Consider the following 26,939-nt stretch of genomic DNA (forward strand, 5'->3'; position numbering starts at 1 on the left):
TCCCCTCCCATCTTCCTCCAGGTTGTCACAGAGCACCAGCTGTGTGTGCACTGCATCATACATCAAACTCACACTGGCTATCTACTTTAGATATGGTAATGTATATGTTTCAATGTTACTCTCTCAAATCATTCCACCCTCACCTTCTCCCACTGAGTCTGAAATCTGTTCTTTACATCTGTGTCTCCTTTGCTGCCCTGCACATAGGACTGTTGGCACTATCTTTCTAGATTCCATATCTATACATTAATATATGGTATTTGTCTTCTTCTTTCTGACTTACTTCACTCTGCATAATAGGCTGTAGGTTCATCCACCTCATTAGAACTGATTCAAATGTATTCTTTTTTATGGGGACTGGACTTTCATCCTGAGCATAAGAGAGGATTTGTAATGTCTGTTCCAGTTCTGACACTTTCTGAACCTGGATTTTTCTTGTAACCCTGAAACCATGCCTCATAGACATGACAGAAGCTGATGGATAACAGGCATTCTTGAGCTTGTCTTGCAGACCAACAGATACTTGTTAAAATTCCTCTGTGTGAGGTGGATGAATCTAGAGCCTGTTATACAGAGTGAAGTTAGAAAGAAAAAGACAAATATTGTATATTAATGTTTATATACCAGCTTGCCAAATGGCTCAGCAGGTAAAGAATCTGCCTGACAGTGCAGGAGATACAAAAGAGGCAGATTTGCTCCCTAGGTCAGGAAGATCCCTAGAGTAGGAAATGGCATCCCACTCCAGTTTTCTTACCTGGGAAATTCCAAGGACAGAGGAGCCTGGTGGGCTATAGTCCATGGGGTCAAAAAGAGTCCAAAATTCATATATAGAAATCTAGAAAAATAGTACTGATGAATCTACTTGCAGGGAAGGAAAGAAAATGCAGAATGAACTTGTGGACCCTGTGGGGTAAGGAGAGGGTGTGATAAATGGAGAAAGTAGCATTGACGTATATACACTATCCAGTGTAAAACAGGTAACTGGTGGGAAATTGCTTTATAACACAGGGAGCCCAGCCTAGTGCTTTGTGATGACCTAGAGGGATGAGATTGGGAGAGGGAAGGGAGACCCAGGAAGGAGGGGATGTATGTATAATGATGACTGATTCACATTGTTGTATTGCAGAAACCAACACAATATTGTAAACCAATTTTCCTCCAATTAAAAAATAAATTTTAAAAATCCTTCAGCTTGTAAACTGCCTTTAAGCTCACCTTAAGTTATTTTTTCCTTCTTTTGCTTCCCATGCATTGTGTCTTTTTTTTTTTTAAAGTTTATTTTTAGCCACACCAAGAAGTATGTGGGAACTTAGTTCCACAACCAGGGATGGAACTCACTCCCAAGTGGAAGGGCCAAGTCTTTACCACTGGACTACCAGGGAGCAGAAGTTCCACCATCCCACCCCAATCACCACGGCCTTTAAATTGTATGCCTTCACAGCTTCATATAGCCTTGGGAATTTGGAGTCAGCTCTTGTCCAGTGCAATTCAGTTAAGGCTGGTTGGGATCACGGACCCTAAAACTGGGCCTGCACAGTTGTCTGATGAATGTCATTTTGACATCAGAGGGCTGGAAAACTCCAGCCTCAGATCATGAGAAGCGCCTCCATCTTGAATATGCAGAAGTACATAAATAAGATATGCTGTGCAGAACACTGATTACCTCATCTTTTCCCTAGGTCCAGCCACCTTTCCCCATGCCTAAGATCACCCTGCTTATCCCATAAATATCCCACCTCCCTCCCTTTCAAGGAGATAGAGCTGCAACCTCTTTTCTCATTTCATTGCTTAGTTACCTTGAGAATAAACTCCTCGGCCACAAACTTTGAAATCCAATGTTTGGCTTGCAGAGTGTTGGATAAAGAGAATTGCTTCTGTAACAATCCCTGTTCTTGTGGTCAGTAGAACTGTGAATGAAGCTCAAGTAGATATTATGGCTTTCACTGCTAACTTAAAAAGTAATAAAAATATATTCAGTTAAAAGAAATAAGTGAATATCAACCTCTGTTCATCTTTATTCATTGAAGCCCCTAGGCTCTAATTCCTCTTTAAGTGTTCATGACGTTTTCAGTGGTACAATCTGAGGTAGGCATCTATTTCTCATAGGTCACAGACAGGTCCTTCCTGTGGCAGACAAGGCACCACTTCTTCAAAACATACTGAAGTCTTCCAAAATCACCTGCAGAAGGTGACTGCCTGTCTCATCCCTGCCTGTCTCACATCTAGGATTCTCTCATGGTGAAAGTACTTTGAAAATGTGACCTCATTAAATATGAGACCTGGCAGCCTGGCCATGAGGGGCTTGGCTGCCAAGGATTGAGCAAAGACTGCCTCCTCATAAGCTTGATGTTCTAATACAATTTCAATCTGGGTTTTTAATTGTTTCAATACATTTAAACACTTTAGAAAGTATAAATTGACTGAAAAGTGGAAAAGCTTGGAATTTGAACCAGGAATTTGCCGAATAAGAACTAATTTAAGTGTAGAATGCACTGAGGCATTGGGAAGCCATCTGAAGAGGTAAAGGTGTTTGGAAAGTGGTTTATGAGCAAAATAATTTTCAAGATACTACTGATTCAGAAAATGTAAAATTAGCAAAAGATTTTGGAGATCACATAGCTTGGAGAATATGGCTCACATCACTAATAGGTGATAAAATGGACTCCCACTAGGGCAGGGGTGAATTTAGCCAATTTTATTCAAATTAGAATCAGCAATCTTAATGTTTTTAGGGGTCACATGTGGTTTCCTTCGTCTAGTGAAATGACAGGTATCTGAGAGGCAATCTGACCTCTAAACTTTATTCTGCCACTGATTCACTTACTGACCTGAGACATCACTTATTCTCTATGGGGGAGATTAAAGTATTAGTGATCTTTGCTCTAATAATACTTCTTGGTGGAAATTCTCAGAAAATCATCCAAGATAATGACAATAAAAAAAGAGAATAGATGGTACTGAAATGATTCAGAATGATAACACCTACATTGAAGCATCTATATTAAATATACCTAGGCTTTATTGGGATTGTTAATGAGAACTTACCAAGCAGGCATTCTCTAATCTCTCATCTCCTTTCTCCCACTCTCCCTTCACATGAATTCTCATCAGTTTCTCTCTGTAAACTAATTTTATTTATGCCCCCTTTCTGCATACTAATTTCCCCTTTCACCCAGTTCCAGTCCCACTAGATGTATAATCTGAGCCCATTACCTAAACTATCTGAGCGCCAAATCTAAGGTCATAGAACTGAGCTGTTTGCAGTGGCTCATGGATTTCAGATCTTTCACAAGTTCAGGAAGAGAAAAGAATAAATATACTTACCATTTCAGGATCCAAATGATATAAAGAGCTGAGTCAATGCTAACAAAGAATACTTACATCAATAAGTTGTTGCCATCTGAATCCAGGGGAATGTAATGAACAGTGTATGACTATCAAACATTTTGTTATCTCCCTTTCTGAGTTCTACATGTCAAGCTGTACTACAGTTGATGTTCATTAGGAGAGGGATCTTCCCACCTGTTGTTGTAAGGAGCATAGTGAATAAACAAGCCTATTTTAAGGGAGAGTTTCGCATCAAGAATGTTCAGGAGTCAAGAAGCAATCAGAGATTGTTATATAGATACATATTTAATATAGTAAATGTGATTGTGGTTACAGATACATATTTGGTGCTTTATCAAGTAGTATGAGTTACAGAATACACAACACATTGGATACAAAATTTGAAGATAAACACAGTTGTTCCTAAATGAAAAACATGGGATACATGCTGATGAATGGTTTTCCAAACTTTCATTTCTACTCTTTTCTCCAGGCTGGTCTCCTGAAGATGAGTTGCAAGTTGTAACAGTCTTAAAAAAAAAAAAAACTCAGTCCCCCAAATTCTAATAACATATGATATAAAAAGAACTTTTGGCAAAAACTATCCAGATTACTTCTCTCCATGGAAAAATTTTCAACATTTCCCATTGTTTTGTTTATGCCTTAGTTTGTATATGTTTCTAGATAGGGAGTTAAATGCTTTAGTTGTATTCATTACTAGATAAATGTGGTTACACTCAAATATTTAAAATGTATCCTCATGCTGGAGGAGAAGAGAAATGGAGACATAGGTGTGAAAGAGAAAGGAAAATTTTCTCAGGTGAGAAAACAAGAGACTTATCAAACTAGATATAAATGTTGAGTTGAATTTGTAGCTTCTCCACTAGAAGATAAGATTATTGTTAAACTGTGAGGTGAGAATAATATTCCAAAGTTTGGTTATCTGTCTTTTTCCCTTTACTTTCTGCTGTGAGTTTCCATTCAAAGCTATTAATGTCTTAGTTGGCAGACTTGATCTTTTCAGTTACAGGGTGTTGGGGGAAGCCTTTCTTTTAATATCTATTGCTCTGATCTGCCTCATGGCCTGTTTGGGTGAAGATATGTTTAACACAAGGAGTAGTTGCTAAATTGCTAAGGAGCCTTGTCCAAAGCAACTATTAAACATACACTTATCTAATAGGATGGAGAGACTGGAAAACCCATAAACCAAGATATAATAAGACCTCATGTCCAGAACCTATAGAGAGTTGTCTAACCCTTGGGTTTGGACATTCAGATATTAGAAACAGTTCTCCATGCTCTGCTTTCTTGCACATGCAAACCCACTGGGGAAAGGATGGCCCCCATGTTTCTTCTTTTATCTAATCAAGACTCCCTAGGATTTTAAAATGGAGTTTCACATCTAGCTTTATTGTTAGTCAAGAAATACCTTCCTGCAAATCTTGGTGGTGACACCAAAAAGTTATTTGATTTTCAATCAAGTGGAGTTGCTCTTAAATGTTTCCTAGTGAATGGACTCACTTTGTAGGTAAGTCTGGGCACTTACTTCTTCACCACTTCTCACTCCTCCTTTCCCCTCTTTCTTTTCTCATGACCCTATTTGTACCAAACTTGCTAAATTACCAGGAAACAAAGAAAATGGCTACTAGAAAGAATGATTTCAAGGGTAAAAATCATTTCCCTGAAATATGAATAGCCTTTGAAATGATTCTCCAATTATCAAATTTGTGATGGGACAGATAGCTGGAAAAATCCCTGACAAAGAATGTTTATTAGTTTACCAATTGATTTATTATACTTTGTGAAATAATAATAACTCCCCCCTATTGAAAGGGGGTATATACAGAGAACAGCAACCAAGCAAAATCGATGGCTCTGTAGAAGGCAAAAATAAAAACAATTTCTTTAACAAATTTTTCTCTTTATGCACTAAAAACTGAAATCTGCTTAAAGCGTAATTTGTACAGTAGAGAATGAGTACATGGGTGGTTTTGGGAGTGGGGCACAAAATGTGTTTATAAATTTGCTTCTACTGATTTGAAAGCAAAATTACTGAAACACATCAGTTTTACATTTCAGAAGGTGTGTGTGTGTGTGTGTGTGTGTGTGTGTGTGTGTGTGTGTGTGTGTGTGTTGGTGGTTGCTCATATGAACAAGCATGGCTTTAGCAGCTAAACATGGAACACAGCCTCCTAACTTACTCTAGAATAGATAGTCTTCCTCTTTGTTCTGGTCAAATTTGGATACTCATCTGAGGCCAAGCTCAAACTATATCAAACACAAGCAGAGAGACAGGGCATGGCGATTTCCTGGCCTCCCTAATCTTGGGTTTCTCTCAAGGATGAGAACCATGTACTCCTGTTCCCATTGACCACCTCTCTACATCCCAGATCTACACAGGACTGTGTTACATTTTCTCAAGGGAGGAACACATCAGCGCCAAGGGCTCCTCCACTGAGCTTCATACTTCACCGGGCAATTCACTCAAGGGAGATTGCAGAGGAAGGGGAGGAGGGAAAGGGAGTGATAAACAGACATTACACATTCTTTTCCTGAAAAGATCTCCCTAGTTTTCCCAACTTCCCAAAATTTAAAAGAACGCTATTTTGTTTGTTTTACCATGGAAATTTTTGGTAGCTCAGGTTTTTCTCTTCTGAGTTTATAAACACTCAAAATATGTCAAAGAACTTTCTAGGGCAATGTTTATATGTTTGCTTTTTCATTTGGGGCTGTGATATTTATACTCCTTTTAATTTTTTACTTAGAAGAGTGTCTAATGTGTGTGTTCATACTGCTTTAAGTTTAAAATCCTGTTTGCATATATATTCCATGTCACCAGTTGACTGCAAGGCATTTGTGCCTCTTGTAGCCATCACAGCTCTGCCCTCCTGGTGCTTATCCTGCTTTTTCTGCCTCCTGTGTTTTCAGCTTATGAAAAGGCGAAGGCCCTTTTTATCCTCCACTGACAAGTCTACCCACTTACATAGGATGTGCAGTCAATTTGTGAATATGGTAAGCTTGAGTCTTTGTAACATCGACCATCTTGGTGAACTTTCTAGTCTCTAGTCAATTCTTTGGGTATTTGTAAACATTTGGTTATTTCAAATAATATGAATAAAATATTTGAAATTTTAATGACATCAAAATTTTTATTAAAAATGTTTTAGCATTCAGAAAAAACAACTCACCTAGATTCTTTGGTTCTTAAATTTTCTAGCTGCTTGAGCAAGTATAGGATTGGTGATTTTATACCCATTTGGGGCAGCATAGACAGATGCTGAGAAAGGTTGTGCTGGGAATTCTTGTTATGAGTTGCTTGTCACTCCTACACAAATAGACATAGTGAGAACTTATCTTTCATGCTCACAATGTTGACCTGGCTTGTCAACCTCTTGACAATGGAGTTTCTTTGAAGTGAGCAATATTGATAAATATGAATGAACTCATACCAGACTAGCAACTGTTGGCACTAGACCCAGTCACTCCAACCCATTTTCAGAGTTTGAAATGGCAAGTATTCAGAAAGGGCACATTAGTCTTTGAAATAACAAAAATAAGAAAAACCCAACAAATGTAGTCAGTGTTTACTCAAAGAATACAGTCATATTGTTGCTTCACTTTCAATATTCTTAGGGAATAACTGAATTAATAGGTTACAGACATGTGAAACTAGGAGTTTGTAAATGAAAGAAAGAAACAAAAGGAGGAAATAGAAGACTAAACAATGTAATCTCCTACTTAAACATTTAAGATGTTTACTAATCCCTTAAAAATCATTTTTTTAGTTAACTCAGTATCCTCACTTGGTTACCCTCACACACAGTTGGTCTCTTTATTACTAGACTATGTATTGCTTAATCAAATCTACTAAAGATAATAAAAAATTCTAGTAAGACTTATCATAATCAAATACAGCATGCAAAGTGTGAACGTACTAAAAATTGGCTTTGTGTAAGGCTTGTTAGGGGTATAAATGTGTGTTTTGACTATAATACAATTCATTACTATGGTGAGCAAAATGAGGAGGGGAATGAGCAGTTGCTAGAAGATCAGATCATTTTGCAAAATGCAGGGTACTGTAAAACTCTATCTCACTCAGAAAGTCTCTGCATTTAGTCAAATTAAGTTTTCTGAAGATAATTTGCTATTTTGAAGATAATCATTATGTGCTTAACAAACTGATGGCACCATAGGACAACTACCCCTTTTAGGTTTGACAAGATTTCTCCATTGTAGTATACAGCCCTCTTGATATTGAGAAGGAAGACCACGGCAATGAGCAGCATGTTTTCGTTTTACATGATTGGAGTTGGCAATTTTGGAATTTTGCAGTCACACAAATTTTAACTAATTTGAAAATGGAAACCTTGGGCCTACTTTTAGAGGCATAGATACATTTATAAAGTAATCCATGTCAATCTCAGGTTACTGATTTAGTACAGAATTTGGTAACTTTATGTGTGGGAAGGTCTGAGGGAATTATAAGAAGCCCCATGGATTGTGTTCAGATTGATTTTATATAAACACAATACATTCTTGGCTGTATCTCTTGTTTATAATCTCTAGTTAACACAAAGACGGTCTCAGAGGAAGACCAATGTTTTGAACAATGTATTTGCTTAAAAACTCAAATAGTGGTTGCCTCATAAAATGCCTACCACATTTTACTAACCAAATTCAGAAAATAATGAGTGGCCTCCCTGGATCAGAATTAAAACAACAAATGAGATCAATTAATCTCACTTGAAATTGGCTTTTCCACATCCATATTCTTTTTTCATCCAAATTTAGATGGCAATCCATTACCAAGTGGAGTCACATTCAATGATATCATATTTCTGCTTTATATTTCCCTAAGTAGAGTTTTTCTGTTGTTCTTACTGAGTTTCACAACAACCTACAAGTATAGAGCTTAGTTGGGAATGCGGGCAGGAAGGGGACACTGGAAAAGGACATTGGGGCAATAGATAATCTTCCAAAACAATGTGGGCAAAAGAGTAAGCAACCCTCCGTGGGGTTTTCCATCTCAGAATCTTTGAGCAAGCTGCTACAGGAAGATATGTGGGTTGCTGCAAAGTGCAGGGTGATTATGGATGAAATAACTCTCAGGATGATTCTCACAGCCTGATTGCATTGCTACTTGATGAACTCCTGATAAAATTCAGAGCGCACAAAGCGAGGCAGCGAATCCTTCTCCATCAGAGCATGGATTCTTTTCTGGGCCACATCAAAGCTACTTGGGGAAGGCTCCACCAAATTCTTCACTGTGATTTCCTTCGTGAAGTGATCAATATTCACCTGTGAGCCAGAAAACAGGATCACTGAGTCAGCCCAGGTTGTGGGATTTGAGGAGGGGTGGGGAGAAAAGTGCTTCTCACATAACACATGAGGGGAAGCGAGGCATAGGAAATTAGAATAGCTTATCACTTCTATTTTATATACAGTAGGGTAAGGCAACTGGTGCTTCAACAAATGCATGACTCAGATTACAATCTAACCAGTATTAGGCACCCAGTGTTAGAAATAAACAACTGATTCAGGCAGACCTCATATAAGCTTCTCAATAACTCTAAAAAATGAGTCTTTCCTTTCCTAAGCGAAAGGCAGATAGATAGGGACTTCAAGATCACAGAGCTAATGAATGTATTTGAAGGCAGAAACTCGGAATTTGAATCTAGGTATCCTGATGCCTAATCCCATAGTCTTCCTACCACAGCATTTGGTTTCACCCCTAATGGGGAGAATGAAGAGAGAGAAATTCTGATCAGGGATCCAAGACTTTGTGCGTGTCTCTAGAAGAATAAGGAAACTTGTTTTTTTCCTGAAACAAACAAAGACACAGTGGTTTTAACACAACATGCATAACAATAGCAACTGACATTTATTGAGTGCTGAGAACTTTACCTTCACCAGCACTGTGCTGTGAACTCCTTGAATCTTACAACTCTGAGAGGCAATACTGACATCCACATTTTACAACTGAGGAGCAGAAGAGTTAAAGTGATTTGCCCAAAATCATAAGGGGTAGATAGAAGATTCAAAAGCCCAGCAATGTTGCTTTTACCCAGGAGACTGGAGTGTTGGGAGGCATCATGGCTTATTTGGCCTGAATGCAGGGCCATTCTACACTGTGTCACTCCCAGGGACATCATTCATGTGAGGGTCCATGTGAATGGTCCCCTGGGCTTGTGCAATGTACAGCTTGCCTGGGCTTGCCTGAGTATGATTTGAGAGAAATCATTGTTTATCACGTTGTTATTCCAATGACTCTTGTACCTCAGTGTAAAGAAGAAAGAAACAAAACCCAAATCAACCAATGGTTCTGAACTGAAACATTAGGAAGTGTTTGGGTCTCTCCTGGGCTGCTAAAGTTTCTTGATACTGAGAAAAGCTATTTGTGCTCAAATAATTATGGAGTGTCTTTAGGTCAGAGTCAGGGACAAAGGCATGACTGGGGACAGCCAGGCCAGAACAGACAGGAGTGACTGTGATTGAAGGTCCAGGACGAAGTGAGTTGAGGCTATGACGTGCTTCCCACAGGTGAGAGCAACCTGTGTGTTTTATGCAGGAATGGTGGAAGACTTCACAGACTGCGCTAGAAACGGCCTCAAAGGTGAGGTAGTCAGATGTCTGTCTTCATAGGTGAAGACTCCAAGATCCAAAGAGGTCAATTTACATGCCTACAAACAGCTAGTGAGGAATAGTCTGTTATTCTTCCTGCCACACTAAAGCAATGCTTCTTCCTCCTCTTAAATATATACTGAACTAGATGAGCAGCCAGACTTACTCAAAACAGTTGAAAAATTTTAAAACTAAAAATTATAAAATTTTGAACAATTATAAAGCTATTAATCCTACTTTTTAAAGAATTGATATGTTTTTTAAAGAAGTGATACATATTTTAACCTCTCTAACACATAAATAGCAAATAACAGCTATTTTTTCTTACTATTTTTATGTGCATGAGCTCCTCTAATGAATCATTTTGATATATACTCATCTGTACAATACTGAGCAAAGAAAAAAAATTTATTAAGATATGGACATGACAATTTTTAGTATATAAATTATCTGTTTATCAAACTACACAGGGTAATTTCTCATTTTTAAATCTTACTTCCAATTTTTTATCACTGTATCTCTCCTTCAGTTCCTGATATTAAAAAACTGAAGTGAATATTCAGATAAAGAAAATTTAGATTACTATTTGCCTGGGTAAACTTGTTATACAGGTCATTCTGGTATTCATCAAAATGAAATACTAGGCCTTCCCTGGTGGTACAGTGGATAAGAATCCGCCTGCTAATGCAGGAGACACAGGTTCACTCCCTGGTATGGGAAGATTCTATATGCAGCAAAGCAGCTAAGACCACGCACCACAACAATGGAGCCTGTACTCTAGAGCCTGCAAAGCGCAACTACTGGGCCTGTGCGCTTCAACTACTGAAGTCTGCACCAACAGCGAGTGCTCTACAACAAGAGAAGCTATCACAATACACTGCAAGGAAGAGTAGTCCCTGCTTGTCACAACTAGGGAAAGCCCACACACAGCAACGAAGACCCAGAGCAACCAAAAATAAATGATAACAAATAAGTAAATAAATAAAAACATGTTTTTAAAAGTGAAATCATAAATTTTTGTCAAAATGCAAGCTAACTTTTAAAACAATAGCTACAATTTATTAAACATCCTGTAGGTATATACACACATACCACACACATACATGAAATTATTACAATTAAAGAGAATTGAGAATTAGAAAGCTTTAGTTAGAAACTTGCCCAAAGTCATACATCAAGAAAGGTCTGGAGTTGGTATACCTGCATCCATTCATCTCACAAACATTCACAGAGTGTTTATTATGTAACAGGAGTGGGATTTACATCCCTCTGATGCTCAAGTAAGAGACTGGAGGCCAAAGCTGTTTTAATTAGAGCCCAAAGGTCCTTATAATGAAGGCTATCATTTGTGTGTTCTAGTAACTCAGCAAGGGTTTTATTTATTTTGAAACTCTATTCTTAATTTCTCATATTTTCATGATACCCACGAGTGTTCTAGTAAGGAACTTTGAGAACAATGTTTTCCTAGAGCTCAGAGCAGCTAGCAATAGCCTGGATGGGTATCCATTATTTGCATATGTTCAAATCCTAGACTTCTGTGAAGAGGAATGAAGGTGGTAAGAAGACAGGTTGGAAATGGGAAATCAGTCAGTCAGGAAATTGTGTCAAATTTAATACTAACAGTACATTAATGTCCTTGGTAACATCACAAATAGAGATTCCATCCTGACAGAACAGGCCAGCTCCAATGGCATCAGAAGTAGGGGAAAGCCAATACATATGCATGGGGTGAGAGACTGAGGAGTGAGTAGAAGAGGGGATCTAGGGAGGATTCCAAAATAATTCCCACAGCAAGACTAAACCCAGGTGCATGCTAGGATTCTCACTTTTCCACCTTGACCTGTCGTACTCTATACTCTTTGCTCTTCACCTCCACCTCCTATGTCATGGAGGCAGTTCATGTGTTGGCATTAAGTATATAATCTAATTTGATTATTAGATTATAATAATCCATTCAGATAAATTTGCCCTTTAAAAAGGATCAGTGATGAGTAATGCATTACCAAAAGAATGAATATCAAATGATAGAACCTCAAGAGTCTAGTACACTTGTGAGAGAAAAAAGATATTAGGGTTTCCCTCTCTCAAATCATCTTAAGTTAATTACTGTCTGCCTAGAGGGTTTGCTCAGATCACCTCTGTACCTGACCTCAAATTTTGGTGAAATGTTTGATGTCCAGATTGGATTTCAGTGTGCAATGTGGAATCAGTGACCTGATCAAAACATGATAAAGGGTCTTGCTGAGGCCATCCTGAATTCTACAAAAAATCTTTTCAATTCAGTTTCACAAATAGGAAAGGGCAGATAAACTGCCCTAAAGTGTCTTTGAAATCAACACACATCTTTAACAGTTAATTAATATTATATTGTCCTCCAACATCTGTAGCATGGTTACCATGGGATCATTTGGTTTTCATGAGTAGAAACCTTGTCCTGATCAGAGAGTAAATGAAAAAGCCTTAGGGGAGACCAGCGGGTGGCAGAGAGTGGGTTGGAAAAGAGAGAATTTTCACCAAAAAAAAAAAAAAAGGAAGGAGGAAAGGGGGAAGGGGAAAAGGTGAAGTGATAGAAACATTCATCAGACATTAATTTGTTCAAATGCTGAGATATGTATTCTCACATCCACTGTTTAATTTCATCCTCACACCAATCCTGCAAAATAGTCATTATCCTCATTTTCCCAAAGAAAGAAACTAAATTCAGAGAGACTGAGTACTTCACCCAAGATCATACAACCTGTATTATCCTCATTTGTGATTACATGCTACTGAAGAGAGACCCATACTGCTTAGAAAGTTATCTAAACAGACTTCAAGTTCACATCTGCTTGACTGTATTGCTTTCCCATTGCATTCAGTAAGTGTTTAAGAAAGGTGCCCCACTTTCAAATAGGAATAACCTTTAGCTGCAAACTGTATTGCAGATGGAAATCCTTCCTGGGAAGTAGTTGAGCTGACCCCCATGGACCACTCTCACCCACCTTCCAATCAGGACCAACCTCTTTAGGAGCCTCTGCTTGGATGAATTCTTCATAAATTTTCTTTGCCGTCTCAGCCATCTTGACAGGGGACTTGATCTTCTTGTAATCTTCACAGGCCATCCAGAACTCAAGATTCTCCTCACTGAATTCAGATTTCAGGAAACTTTTGAAGCTGGCAAGTCCATCTGGCAAGGAAAAAGGTTATTTGAGGAAATGTATTCTATCTGTCTATCATCTGTCTATCACTATATCCCATGTTGTAGCCTAGGTTTATTTATAACACATTTCTGTAATTTGTGTGATAACCTGACTCATTTGTTAACTCATTTGTTAATCATTACAAACCTAAGAGGCAGAGGCTGCTATATCCTATTTTACAAATGAGGTCAGAGAGATCAAGTAACTTTCTATTAGTTAACCAGCTGGAAAGTGGCAGAGCTGGGATTCAAATACAGACAGTCTACATTTGGGTGATAAAGGTTTAACCGTACATAGCATTGAGGGACACTATGAGCACTAATGCCATTCTGGATACTTATCAGTTACCAAAAAGAAAAAAAATACACTTAAAACTTGATTTGGTAGTGTAAGTAATATTAATGTTTATTCTCATGTATCAACTACTTAGTTTTTTTCTTTCTAAAGTTGATTTTTGGAGCAAATATTATGTTCCAGGAATTATGGTAAGTAAAATAGACATGCTACCTGCCCCAGTGAAGATTCTGGGAAGGTAGAAAAGAAAATGAAACATCACAAAAAATGTATACACAATGAAAGACAGCAAGAGTAACAAAAAGGGTTCTAACCTGATTTTACATTTAAAGAAGGCCTATATGAGAAAGTGAGACAGGAGATCTGAAGGAGGATTTATAGGGGCCTGACGAAGGGGGCCCGCATGTAGAGCAGTTACTACACCCATCAGTGAAACATCAGTCTTTAACACATATTAAATTAAATGTAAGTATGACTGTTGTGGTTCTGTTTTCAGAGTACTGTTGCTCATGTAGAATATGTTTCAGTTTGTAAATCCATGTCTCCTGCATTGAGGGCAGATTCTTTACTGTCTGAGCCACCAGGGAAGCCCATATATACATACATACATACATACATACATACATACATATATATATATATATAATGCAAATATGTATATTAGAGATTTCTGGGTCTGATCGTTTTGTTTTCTTTTTCTTTCTTCTAACCTTGTTCTGCAGCTCTAAGCTCCAAAGTGGTAGATAAGTTGAAGGCAAGGTCAGGAATTAGGAAAGCAATGAAGAGGAACAAAGGAAAAATCATTTTATATCTTCAATGTTTTCCTCCTTTTAAAGCTGACGTATAGATAGACAGTTAGATATATATCTAGCTAGATAGAGAGATATAGATAGATAATTGATAGATAGATAGACACTTTTTTAACCCCAATTCTAACAAATCTGTATGTACTGAGAGAATCCATGCACATTTATTATGTAAGGTAAATGGACTTCTAAAGGAAGGAGAGAAAATTTTAGTTCCCCACAGACTATATCAGATTTACAGGCATGCCTGGCCTGGCGTTTGCCTCCCAGGCTGAAGGCTGGACTGACTGGAACCTCAAGGTCTACATTTCCTCTAACTTGTTCCTCATCAGAAGGCACCTCTACAATTCATTATTTTACTTGGAGAACATAGTCATGTACTGAATTCATTTCCTTTGACCTAATTTCTATTTCCATTCTTCTTGAATATTTCTCCCTACTTCTTTTTATAGATTCTAATTTTCATTCATTAGTCACTGCCCAGTACATTGATTTCAAACAATATGCACAAAATATCATGATTAAGCCAGAAATATAGCATTGTCACTTTTCAATTTTTCTTCTATACATTTTGTCTTTATATTCCTCACAGTTCCCAGCAATTAAACACAATTTTAAAGAAACAGGATTGCTAAATTATAATTAACTTGGATTAGGGTAACTGACAATTTTGGATCCAAACAAGAAACTTTGCATTTTAATCCCTTCTCCCTGTACTTAATATAAAAACATTTTTTTAATGGAGCAACACCTAAAAATACATTGGGGAGTGGTGGTAGGTATCATGAACAGTTTTCTCTAATAACCGACCTAGAAGAATTGCTTTAAAACCACTTGATAATGTTCACCAGACTAAGATCACATGTATTTTCCCTCACTCCTGCCCATATTTCCAGCACTATGTGATTTCATAAGCCTTTCAGGTATGACCTAAATCAAATCCCTTATAATTATACAGTGGAAGTGACAAATAGATTCAAGAGACCAGATCTGATACACAGAGTGCCTGAAAAACTATGGACGAAGGTTCATAACATTGTACAGGAGGCAGTCATCAAAATCATCTCTAAGAAAAAGAAATGCAAAAAGGCAAAATGGTTGTCCAAGGAGGCCTTACAAATAGCTGAGAAAAGACAAGATGGGAAAGGCAAAGAGAAAAGGAAAGACATACCCATCTGAATGCAGAGTTTCAAAGAATAGCAAGGAGAGATAAGAAAGCCTTTCTCAGTGATCAATGCAAAGAAAAGAGGAAAACAATAGAATGGGAAAGATGAGAGATATCCTCAAGAAAATTAGAGATACCAAGGGAACATTTCATGCAAAGATGGGAAAATAAAGGACAGAAAAGGTATGGGCCTAACAGAATCAGAAGATATTGAGAAAAGGTGGCAAGAATACACAGAAAACCTCTACAAAACAGATCTTCATGACCCAAATAACCATGATGGTGTGATAACTCACCTAGAGACAGACATCCTGGAATGTGAAGTCAAGTGGGCCTTAGGAAGCATCACTGTGAACAAAGCTAGTGGAGGTGCTGGATTCCAGTTGAGCTATTTCAAATCCTAAAAGATGATGCTGTGAAAGTGCTGCACTCAATATACCAGCAAATTTGGAAAACTCAGCAGTGGCCACAGGACTGGAAAAGGTCAGTTTTCATTCCAATCCCAAAGAAAGGCAGTGCCAAAGAATGCTCAAACCACCACACAATTGCACTCATCTCACACCCTAGCAAAGTAATGCTCAAAATTCTCCAAGCCAGGCTTCAACAGTACATGAACCATGAACTTCCAGATGATCAGATTTAGAAAAGGCAGAGTAACCAGTGATCCAATTGCCAACATCCATTGGATCATCAAAAATGCAAGAGTTTCAGAAATATATCTACTTCTGCTTCATTGACTACACTAAAGCCTTTCACCGCATGGATCACAACACACAGTGGAAAATTCTGAAAGCGATGGGAATATCAGACCACCTGACCTGCCTCCTGAGAAATCTGTATGCAGGTCAAGAAGCAACAGTTAGAACTGGACATGGAACAACAGACTGGTTCCAAATCAGAAAAGGAGTATGTCAAGGCTGTATATTGTCATTTTGCTTATTTAAATTATATGCAGAGCACATCATGAGAAATGTTGGGCTGGATGAAGCACAAGCTGGAATCAAGATTGCCAGGAGAAATATCAATAACCTCAGATATGCAGATGACACCAACACTATGGCAGAAAGTGAAGAACTAAAGAGCTTCTTGATGAAAGTGAAAGAGGAGAGTGAAAAAGTGGGCTTAAAACTCAACATTCAAAAGCCTGTTCTATACATCTGTGTCTCTTTTGCTGTCCTGCATACAGAGTTATTGTTACCATCTTTCTAAATTCCATATAGATGCGTTAGTATACTGTATTGGTGTTTTTCTTTCGGGGTTCAGGATGGGGAACTCTTGTATGCCTGTGGCAGATTCATGTTGATGTATGGCAAAACCAATATAATATTGTAAAGTAATTAACCTCCAATTAAAATAAAAAGGAAAAGAAAAGGAAAAAAAAAACCCCTCAACATTCAGAAAACTAGATCATGGCATCCGGTCACATCACTTCATGGCAAATAGATGGGGAAACAATGGAAATAGTGACAGACTTTATTTTGGGGGCTCCAAAATCACTGCAGATGGTGACTGCAGCCATGAAATTAAAAGACGCTTGCTCCTTGGAAGAAAAGTTATGACCAACATAGACACCGTGTTAAAAAGCAGCAACATTACTTTGCCAGCAAAGGTCTGTCTAGTCAAAGCTATGGTTTTTCCGGTAGTTGTGTATGGATGTGACAGTTGGACTATAAAGAAAGCTGAGTGCTGAAGAACTGATGGTTTTGAACTGCGGTGTTGGAGAAGATGCTTGAAAGTCCCTTGGACTGCAAAGATATCCAGCCAGTCCATCCTAAAGGAAATCAGTCCTATTCACTGGAAAAGCTGATGCTGAAGCTGAAACTCCAATACTTTGCCCACCTGACGCAAAGAACTAACTCATTGGAAAAGACCCTGATGCTGGGAAAGATTGAAGGCAGGAAGAGGAGGGGACAACAGAGGAGGAGATGGTTGGATGGCATCACCAACTCGATGGACATGAGTTTGAGTTAGTGATGAATGGGGAAGCCTATTGTGCTGCAGTCTATGGGGTGGCAAAGAGTCGCACACAACTGAGCGACTGAACTGAATGAACTGAACTGATATGTTATCATTTAGTGACACAGGAATCAATAGTACATGCTGAAAGAAAAAATAAAGACTGAGTTCTCTCTCTGTCATCCTTCAAGTTTTTATTGTTTCTTAAACAAAAGGTGTCAGTTAGTCTCTCAGAGAAGGCAATGGCACCCCACTCCAGTACTCTTGCCTGGAAAATCCCATGGATGGAGGAGCCTGGTAGGCTGCAGTCCATGGGGTCGCTGAGAGTTGGGCATGACTCAGTGACTTCACTTTCACTTTTCACTTTCCTGCATTGGAGAAGGCAATGGCAACCCACTCCAGTGTTCTTGCCTGGAGAATCCCAGGGACGGCAGAGCCTGGTGGGCTGCCATCTATGGGGTTGCACAGAGTTGGACACGACTGAAGCGACTTAGCAGCAGCAGCAGCAGCAAGTTACTCTCTGCTGAAATGAAAAAATTCCCAGGCACTTTCTAGCTGCTGGGAAATAATGATGGGAATGAAGTCTTATGAGCTCCCATACTGTCAGGTCTAAGACTGCAGAGGAAGCAATAACTTCACAGCACAAGTGTAGGGCAAATTAGCTCTCATTAGCCTTATGTCCCCATAACATAGTGATTCAGGCATTCTGAATCACCCTTTCCACATCTTTGAAAAAGGTAGAGCTAAAACTCTAGTCCTCCAAAACATTGTTATTTATGACCTGAGGATACATTCCAGGATGCGACAGCAATAACATTTACCACATTACCAAAACATCCTGGACAAGGAATGAGCTCAGAAAATAACTTTCCAGTGTATTGAATCCATTTCCTGGATTCACATAAGAGAAGTGATCACTCCCCCCACCCCGCCCCCACAATGGGATTATTTGCTACTATAACTCTTTCTCCCAGGATGCTGTTGATTATCTGAGTTCAAGGTTGGAGTTTCATTTATCTTTGCCCCTCTTTCAAAAGCGTCCCACCTCTTAGTGTAAATCTGTGTATCTAATATTTAATAAAGGTTCAAATTGAATAACATAAGACTCACTGAGATAAAAATTTCCTTCTATGTCTCAAAACTGAAGAGCACAAACATTAAGGAAAAATAAATTTGCTAATTTTGCTATTACTGCAGTATTTTATTTCATGGGAAAGTTACCTAAACTCTCTCTGTCTCAGTTGCTTTTTCTGAAAAATACAAATTGTTTGCATATCTAAGTGCTAAAATTATTGAGATCATTAGATAACCTAGTATATGCAAAATGTATAGAACAGTGACTGGCACATGATGAATAATAAATGTAAGCTATTGCTTTTTTATAACTATTGCTTTAAAGAAAGTTGTGACTGCCAGTGAGTAAGATGATGATAAAGAACAGCCAGGCAAAAGAAGGGAGAAAATTGGAAATCAAAGAAGAGAAGTAGAGGAGAATGCAAAGATGGAAACAAAAAGAGGAGCCCAGATCCAGGCTATTCCATTCCCCATGCAAGAGTCCAAAGTTCAAAGATGTTTCAAGAAAATGTTCTGACCTTTTGGAATTCCTGGGGCAAAGAGTTTCACATAAAAACTGGTGCACTGGGACAACCCAGAGGGATGGTACGGGGAGGGAGGCGGAGGAGGGTTCAGGATGGGGAACACATGTATACCTGTGGTGGATTCATGATGATGTATGGCAAAACCAATACAATATTGTAAACTAATTAACCTCCAATTAAAATAAATTTTAAAAAATGAAAATGCTCAGTGGAAAAAAAAATTGTGTGGCTACTGGGTTATGTTTCATTCTTCCTCTGCTCTTAAAAATAGTCACATGGAAGAGTTTAATGTCACTGTCTCATTTTAAACTCCCACATGCAATCTGTTTTTGTATTTAAAAAGCAGTGTATCAGTTATGTGCCCCATGGACCTTCAAAAAGAAAACAGATGGTTCTGTATATAAAACTGAAGACGAAAACATAAGAAATTGGTGTTTTTTCAGAACAGAGTCAAATATACTGGGCAATTAAAAAAGATTTTGAATACGTTATTAGCTATGACCTATTAGGTTTTAATAGGCTTAATATAATCGGTAAAAAAATAAATAATTATTCTGTATACAACACAGTATTGTAAATCAATTATATATCAATAAAGAATATTTTCTTAAAGAAAAAAGAAATAATCTTATGGAAAAGATTGAGTAGCAGCTTAACGGTCTTATTTTTTTAAAGGTTTGGTACCAATTGATTTCATTTTCACTCAAAAAAATTTTAGTAAAACATGGTTTTAAGCAAGGCTTGAGGGACTGTATCAATGATGAGAATCAATATCCTGTATTTGCACAAGTGAATGTCAAATGTTCCTCATAAGTCAACAAACGTGACACTCTCTGAGGTTAAATGACTTAGTTTATCAAACAAACATGCAAGAAGGAATCATAATGTTTCTAGTGCATGTTTTTCAAATGTATCTTTCTTTATTACCTATTCTGAACCAATCATAGCTAATATCAGAACCATAATAGTTCTGGTTATAGACCATTAGTTTTTGCAGATTCAAAGAATATCTCATAAGAACTGAGTTGCCAAAATTTGGCTTAGTTATTCACAATGCATGAAAGTTAGTGTGTGGGGAAATATGTCAAAAATTGTTCCTTTTAGGTTGATGGTGTTGGGGTAGAATTACTTGGGCACGCCTATCATTTCACTGGTCCTTCTTTAGAAATAGAGAGAAGCAGAGACAAAGGGGCAAGAGAGATAGTGTCATAGAGGCAGAGATCGACGGGAAAATGGAAAGACAGAAAGGAAGATGGAGACAGAAACACGGGAGAGAGAAATGGAGGCGGGGAGGGGGAGGCTGTCCTGCCGCCCGGGGCACCAGCTCCTGTAGGCTCAGGCTCTTTTCCATTTCTGTGAGATCTCTGTATCCATACCAGAAACGCTTTTTATTATTTGTGCTGGTTTGAATGGATAAATACCCTTTCAAGGAAAGACTTTTGCCTGGAACAGTTATCAAATGTTTTCCTAATTATTACTTGGGGAAATTGTCCAAATCTTGAAAGTATTAATTACTTAAGAAGATAATGATGTGGAACTTAAGATTATACACACACATATATACTCAAGACACATATATAGTACATATAATTTTAAAATATTATATCTAATTAAATAAAATGTGAATATTACATATATATTTGCACATATATATATATGCATATACATATTTCTCCTTTAAGAAGCAAAAAATATTACTGCAAGAATATTGGATCTCAAGCTCACACCATGGAAATCAACTATGCAAGCTGAAAAACTTCAGTCCCAAAATGCTAGGTGTTAACACTAAGTGCCTCTGGCTTAATTCATTCTAATAGTTCTCTATCTCCTAAAAGCCTGAAACATAAAAACATGTAGCCCTAAGGATTAGTGTGATTGAAAAGGATTGTGAATGGGCATATAAATTTATATCTTTCTCCTTAATAGCTTTAAAAACATGACACCAGTTCTTCTAATTTTGTTTATTGATAGTAGCAATATACCTGTACTCAGGGTATGCATAATTCATTTGTCAGGTATTGGCCCTAAAACCGCAGGTAACACATAAATATTTATGATAAACATAAATATTTTTCTCCTAGTTGACTTTAGGAAATTTCTGTGTCCAAGAAGGATAATGAAGTCATTCATTAACCCAGTTATTCAATAAACATTTGTTGAACACTATATGCATCAGGGCTGAGTATTCTGTTTAGCATAAGAAATAAAAAGAAAATCAAGTAACTGAATCACTTTGTAGTACAGCAGTAACGCAACATTATAAATCAACTATACTTCAATAAACTTTTTTTAAAAGAAAATCAAAAGTTGATGATATTGAGAAAGTTTCAAATTAATGACTTTGGTGTTCTGCCTCCAGATATTAGATATTGATTCTATCACAGGTAAACAGAAGATGACCTCACCAAAAACAAGACAAAAAACGTTGTTTGCATACATTTCATCATACATTCTTTGGCACCTATTCTATGTCTATGAATCTTGATGGTCCTGTGGGAAAGATTTTTTAAATCCTTATTTTCGCAAAGCATGGAACAAAGTTTTTATAGTGAAAATGGAAAAATGTGAGTTAGATAATTTACATAAGTACTATTTTTAGGGAGAACGATTCAACATTTTTGCATTACCATGTACTTCCTCTTGTGAAATTATCCAGATGAAAAAGACTAACTCCTGGCTGTCAATGAGTTTATAATCTGTTATAGGAGGAAGATGCTGTGATCAGAGCATGATGCAGTGAATAACAAGTGGCTGAAAAATGTGCAAACAAACTGCTCTGGAAACTCAGAGGGAGCATCAGTCATTCTGGATGGTCAAGGAAAACTAGGCATTTAGTATTTAGATTGGCTCTAGTGGGAGAGGAGAATTTCAACTGATAGAGATATGAATACAAAATATTCTAGTCAAAGGGATGACACATAGAAATGGAGGGGAGAACAGTTCAGTTTGCCTGCAGACAAGCAATAATAGTTACTATGGAGAATTTTAAGAACTAGAAATTTAAGCTTGATTACTTCAGACCTTTGGAGTCAGTAGGGATTTTGGATTGGGAAAAGGCAAATAGTGCTCAGGTGTATTGGTATTAGCTTGGAGAGGAGTTCTTGCCTTCACTTTTGTCATGTCTTGAATGAAGATATAAAAGGCATGCTGCCAGAAGAGGAAAATAAGGTTCGAGAAGTTAACAACCTGTGGCTGGTTACAAAAGCAATTAATAGCAATTTGAAATACCACCCAACCCATGCCTCAGAGTTTAGTGATATGTACACTGATACACCCAATCCATATCAAGCCATTATGAGGCCAAGCTGGAAGATGCAGTGTCTCTATTTAACTAATGAAAATTTTAAGACAAACAGAGGTCAAACTACTAGCTCTGCTCATTCAAGTAAGCAGGACAGATGGGAATACAACTTGTACTCAGCAGCCCGCCAGACAACTCATTTTTACATTGTCCCAAAGTGAGCTAGATAATCATACTCCCTTGACATCCTTCCAAAGTTGAAGAAATATAAAAATTTGAGAAGAAGGCACTGGCAACCTAAAGCTGCCCTATTTTGGGGCTCTTTCCCCTGACCTTTAAAAAAATAATTCAAATTTATGGTAGTTCTTTTTTCCCCAAACTTACAATTGTTCTGCAGGAGCTTATCCAGGGAATCACGCCACTGCAGGGCCTCGTCCAGCGAGGGTCTAAATTAAGCATTAGGAAAGAAAAAGGAGACAGAAAAAGTTGCATTAGGAGAAAGTTAACCACATACGCCAACAATGACTTGGACCTGCTTTTCTTTGAAATATTATAGTTGATGACATTCTCAGAAAAAGACAGTTACAGTTGTTTTATTCTGATCAAGTGAGTTTGATGAGCTGGGTTTGATTTCCTATATCTATCTTGCACATTTTCATCTTTGTTGAACAATTTGGTGAGGGTTGTCACTTTTCAAAATCAGAGTGTATTTGTCATGAAGCTGTGTCTTGATATTCTTGGGTATCCCATGACAGTGTCTCCAATTGTGGTCTTTTCTTTCCAAATGTAACTGAATAAAATCCAGTTTTCCTACTGTGGGTCTTGAACTCATGTTCCCTGCTTCATCAGGGCTAAACTTTAAACACCAATTTAATCCACAGAGAGCACTTTTTTCTGATCATTGCAGGATTTATTCATTTCACACATGCCTTTTCTCCCTGGCTTACAGGGAAATCTGCTTATTAAAGCTACAGAACTCCCAGAGGGAGATTATATGCTGACAACCAAGATTTTAGAATCCAATAAAAAATAGATAAAACGGAATCTCAAATAATACAAACAAATCATCGGTACAAACTAAAGCATGCATTTAGGAAGAAGTTTGTACTGCGTATGTATAACCAGGGACCCATGAGGCTCAGCCTTAGCCTGAGGTCACTCAAAGAGCATTTCTTTCACATTGACAGCCGATTGCCATCTCACTGGGGCTGCTGGAAGATGCACGGTGTGAAGCTGCCTCCTGGTGGGAATAGTACCATAGCAGGTATACATTGAAAAAAATCTGGAATTAAAAAAAAGTGTGGGGGGTACTTCTCTGGTGGTCCAGTGGTTAAGACTCTGGGCTTCCAGTGCAGGGAATGCAGTTTGATCCCTAACCAGGGGATGTGGTTCAATCCCTACTAAGGTCCCATATGCTGCATATCATGGGTAAAATTTTTCTTAAAACCCAGGTGCATTTTCCTGCCCAAACAGAACACAATGATGTTTTTTTTTTTCTTTTTTTTTTTTTAAGATTTACTGTTTCTGGGAAGAAAAGTGGTGAGACTGTGAATCAGTTCAGTTCAGTCGTTCAGTCGTGTCTGACTCTTTGCAACTCCATGAACCGCAGCACACCAGGCTTCCCTGTCCATCACCAACTCCCAGAGTCCACCCGAACTCATGTCCATTGAGTCGGTGATGCCATCCAACCATCTCATCCTCTGCTGTCCCCTTCTCCTCATGCCCCCAATCCTTCCCAGCATCAGGGTCCCTTCCAATGAGTCAACTCGTCACATGAGGTGGCCAAAGTATTGGAGTTTCAGCTTGAGCATCAGTCCTTCCAAGGAACACCCAGGTTTGATTTCCTTTAGGATGGACCGGTTGGACCTCCTTGCAATTCAAGGGACTCTCAAGAGTCTTCTCCAACACCACAGTTGAAAAGCATCAATTCTTTGGCGCTCAGCTTTCTTCACAGTCCAACTCTCACATCCATACATGACCACTGGAAAAATCATAGCCTTGACTAGATAGACCTTTGTTGGCAAAGTAATATCTCTGCTTTTGAATATGCTATCTAGGTTGGTCATAAATTTCCTTCCAAGGAGTAAGCGTCTTTTAATTTCCTGGCTGAAATCATCATCTGCAGTGATTTTGGAGCCCCCCAAAATAGTCTGACACTGTTTCCACTGTTTCCTCATCCATTTCCCATGAAGTGATGGGACCAGATGCCATGATCTTCATTTTCTGAATGGTGAGCTTTAAGTCAACTTTTTCACTCTCCACTTTCACTTTCATCACGAGTGGGCCCCCCGGGGAAATCACGTGTGCCCCCCGGGGAAATCACGTGGGCCCCCGGGGGAAATCACGTGGGCCCCCAGGAGATCACGAAGTGATCCTCTTCACTTTCTGCCATAAGGGTGGTGTCATCTGCATATCTGAGGTTATTGATATTTCTCCTGGCAATCTTGATTCCAGCTTGTGCTTCTTCCAGCCCAGTGTTTCTCATGGTGTACTCTGCATAAAAGTTAAATAAGCACTGTGACAATATACAGCCTTGACATACTCCTTTTACTATTTGGAACCAGTCTGTCGTAAATAAGCCAAAAATGGGAGTAACAAACTTGATTAAGTAATCTTTAGTGGTTTCATTTGCCTGACTAGAAACACAGATGTAATGAATCAAAAACTCAACAAGAATTCCTTGGAAATTTATTTTTAGCGAGAAACTACCTTCACCCTCCCTTTTTCTTTCGGTTAAAGGAAATCAGGGAGGAGAGACGAGAAATGACATGAGGAAGGAATTAGGAGCATGCCCCTATATTTTTCTGCCTCATTTTATTTCTAACCAGAAAAGGAGCTATTTTCTACAGGTCAATAACTCCTCTGGACTCTTCTATATTACCTCATACTGAGAATTTCTCCTTTGCATATACTATTTTGTACCTACATTTTTTTCACATATAGCCTTATCCATCTTAATTTTTTCACTACAGTCGGTTTAGTATTATGCATATGACACCCACCAAGTCTTTATTGATTGCTGACAGAAACAAGAAGACATTAAATAATTGAATAAAAGAAACAGAGCAAAGGGAAGACTGAATTGCCTTCTGATTTTATAAATACCGTTGTAAAATGAAGCCACCTTCCTGTCCTCCATCTCCTCAGGCTAGTGTGCAGGGGCACAGGGAGAAGAAATGGCAAGAGCAGGCGCACCAAACTCAGGCACGTTACCACATCCAATTTGTCTCAAATGGTTTACTAGAATGAGACTAATGGTCACTATCAGCAGCACATCACAGCCAAGATTAAATTCCTGAAAACGATGTGTGCAGAACTTGCTTGGGGGTAATATCAGTCCAAATTGATTCAAGGACACAGTCAAGCAGAACACATCCCCCACAGCATGAAGCCTAGTACTCTGATTACCAGCCTAGGAGGTGCCACAGATTCATTCTGTCCTGATTCTCAGAATTTTCCATTAAATCTGACTTCTTTGAAACAAGATAGGTGCAGATCTAAATGACCAGTAAGTATCCTGGTTTACAAGGTCATTGCTGACCACAGAGAGTGGACATGGAGTTTCTGTCTGTGGATGTGGAGGAGAGGAGGAAATCAGTCCAAAGGAAAGGCAAGATAAACATTTATAGAGATGCTCAACTGCTTTATAATAGCCAGTGTAAATGCCGCTTGGTCCAGGAAATGATGATCTCAACTGGAAGAGCTCTCTCTCTACTGAACTCTTATCATGTTTACTTTTTGAATCTCCTACAAGGCAATGTTACTCACTGCCTAGATGAGCATACTCCCGCCTAGATGCCATAGCTTGTTAGTCACAGAGAGATTTTTCCATTCTACTTGTCTGATGGTGCATTCCCTGAAGCATTAATCTACCTTGCAATATGCATGTCAGATTAATGTGTAAATTAATAATGGTTCAGTTTGCCCAAGTTTAGTCTAATTTATGAAAGCTACAAATTACCCAAAAACTTAGACTACAAGTATTTTAGCCCTATGAACCGTGACTATAGCTATAAGCAACTCTGGCACTTTCTTAACCAGAATCATGGGAGAATATTCTATTCTCTCTAAGCACCAATGGTTTTCTGTTTTATTTTCTTCATTAAAACAAAATCTACATAGTCTCTGGCACATATTTAAACTTGCTTGATAATGTTCTCGCTCTTGACAAGAAAAATGAAATCCAGGTTATTTATTGGCATTAAAGTGCCTGTTCAGCTCTTCCTTCTTTCCTGCAATATGTCTGCTCACGTCCAGCCTCAAGTTCATAGACATTTATTGAGGTTTCACCCCAGGACCAGCAGTGACCTGAGCACTGTGGATGGGGATACAAATAAACACACCTGCCACTTTTTGATGTCTATTCACAGGTCAGACATTGTGCATCCATCTTTAATCCTCACAACAAAGCTCGCTTTACAGTTTACCAGGCTGGATGGAGCATGTGTAGGACAACCCTTTCTAATTGTTCTTCCCTATGCACAGTCTAGGGACTTTTACATGTACAGGTCATTCTAGAGTTATAAAGTGGTAAAACAATAACAAAAAAGTAGGTAAAAATTAGTGACCTTGACAGAGAGAAAAAGAACATCTAGAATATGAAATAAACTATAAAAATATCTATATCATCTCCTAAGCATTTTGCAGTTGATTATTTCATGAGCCATGATAACAGTTATCGTAAACTATATTTTCATGGTTTCATGACATGTTTATTGTTTATTACGAGGACATATAGTGGAGTCTTAGGGA

At 38.2% G+C, this 26,939-nt stretch overlaps 1 protein-coding gene across 1 annotated transcript in view; it reads right to left on the reverse strand.

The window, feature by feature from the left end:
* Positions 1-3,614: 3,614 nt before the first annotated feature.
* RGS5 (regulator of G protein signaling 5) overlaps positions 3,615-26,939 on the reverse strand; it is a 57,184-nt gene continuing 33,859 nt past the window's right edge. The window contains exons 3-5 of the mRNA XM_015092349.3: positions 22,572-22,633; positions 12,948-13,114; positions 3,615-8,625 (exon numbers count right to left, since the gene is read on the reverse strand). Of these exons, the coding sequence (XP_014947835.3) occupies positions 8,464-8,625; positions 12,948-13,114; positions 22,572-22,633 (391 nt within the window). The 3' untranslated portion in view covers positions 3,615-8,463. The remainder of the gene's footprint in view (positions 8,626-12,947; positions 13,115-22,571; positions 22,634-26,939) is intronic.

This window comes from Ovis aries, chromosome 1 (genome assembly GCF_016772045.2).
Source record: "Ovis aries strain OAR_USU_Benz2616 breed Rambouillet chromosome 1, ARS-UI_Ramb_v3.0, whole genome shotgun sequence".
NCBI lineage: Eukaryota > Metazoa > Chordata > Mammalia > Artiodactyla > Bovidae > Ovis > Ovis aries.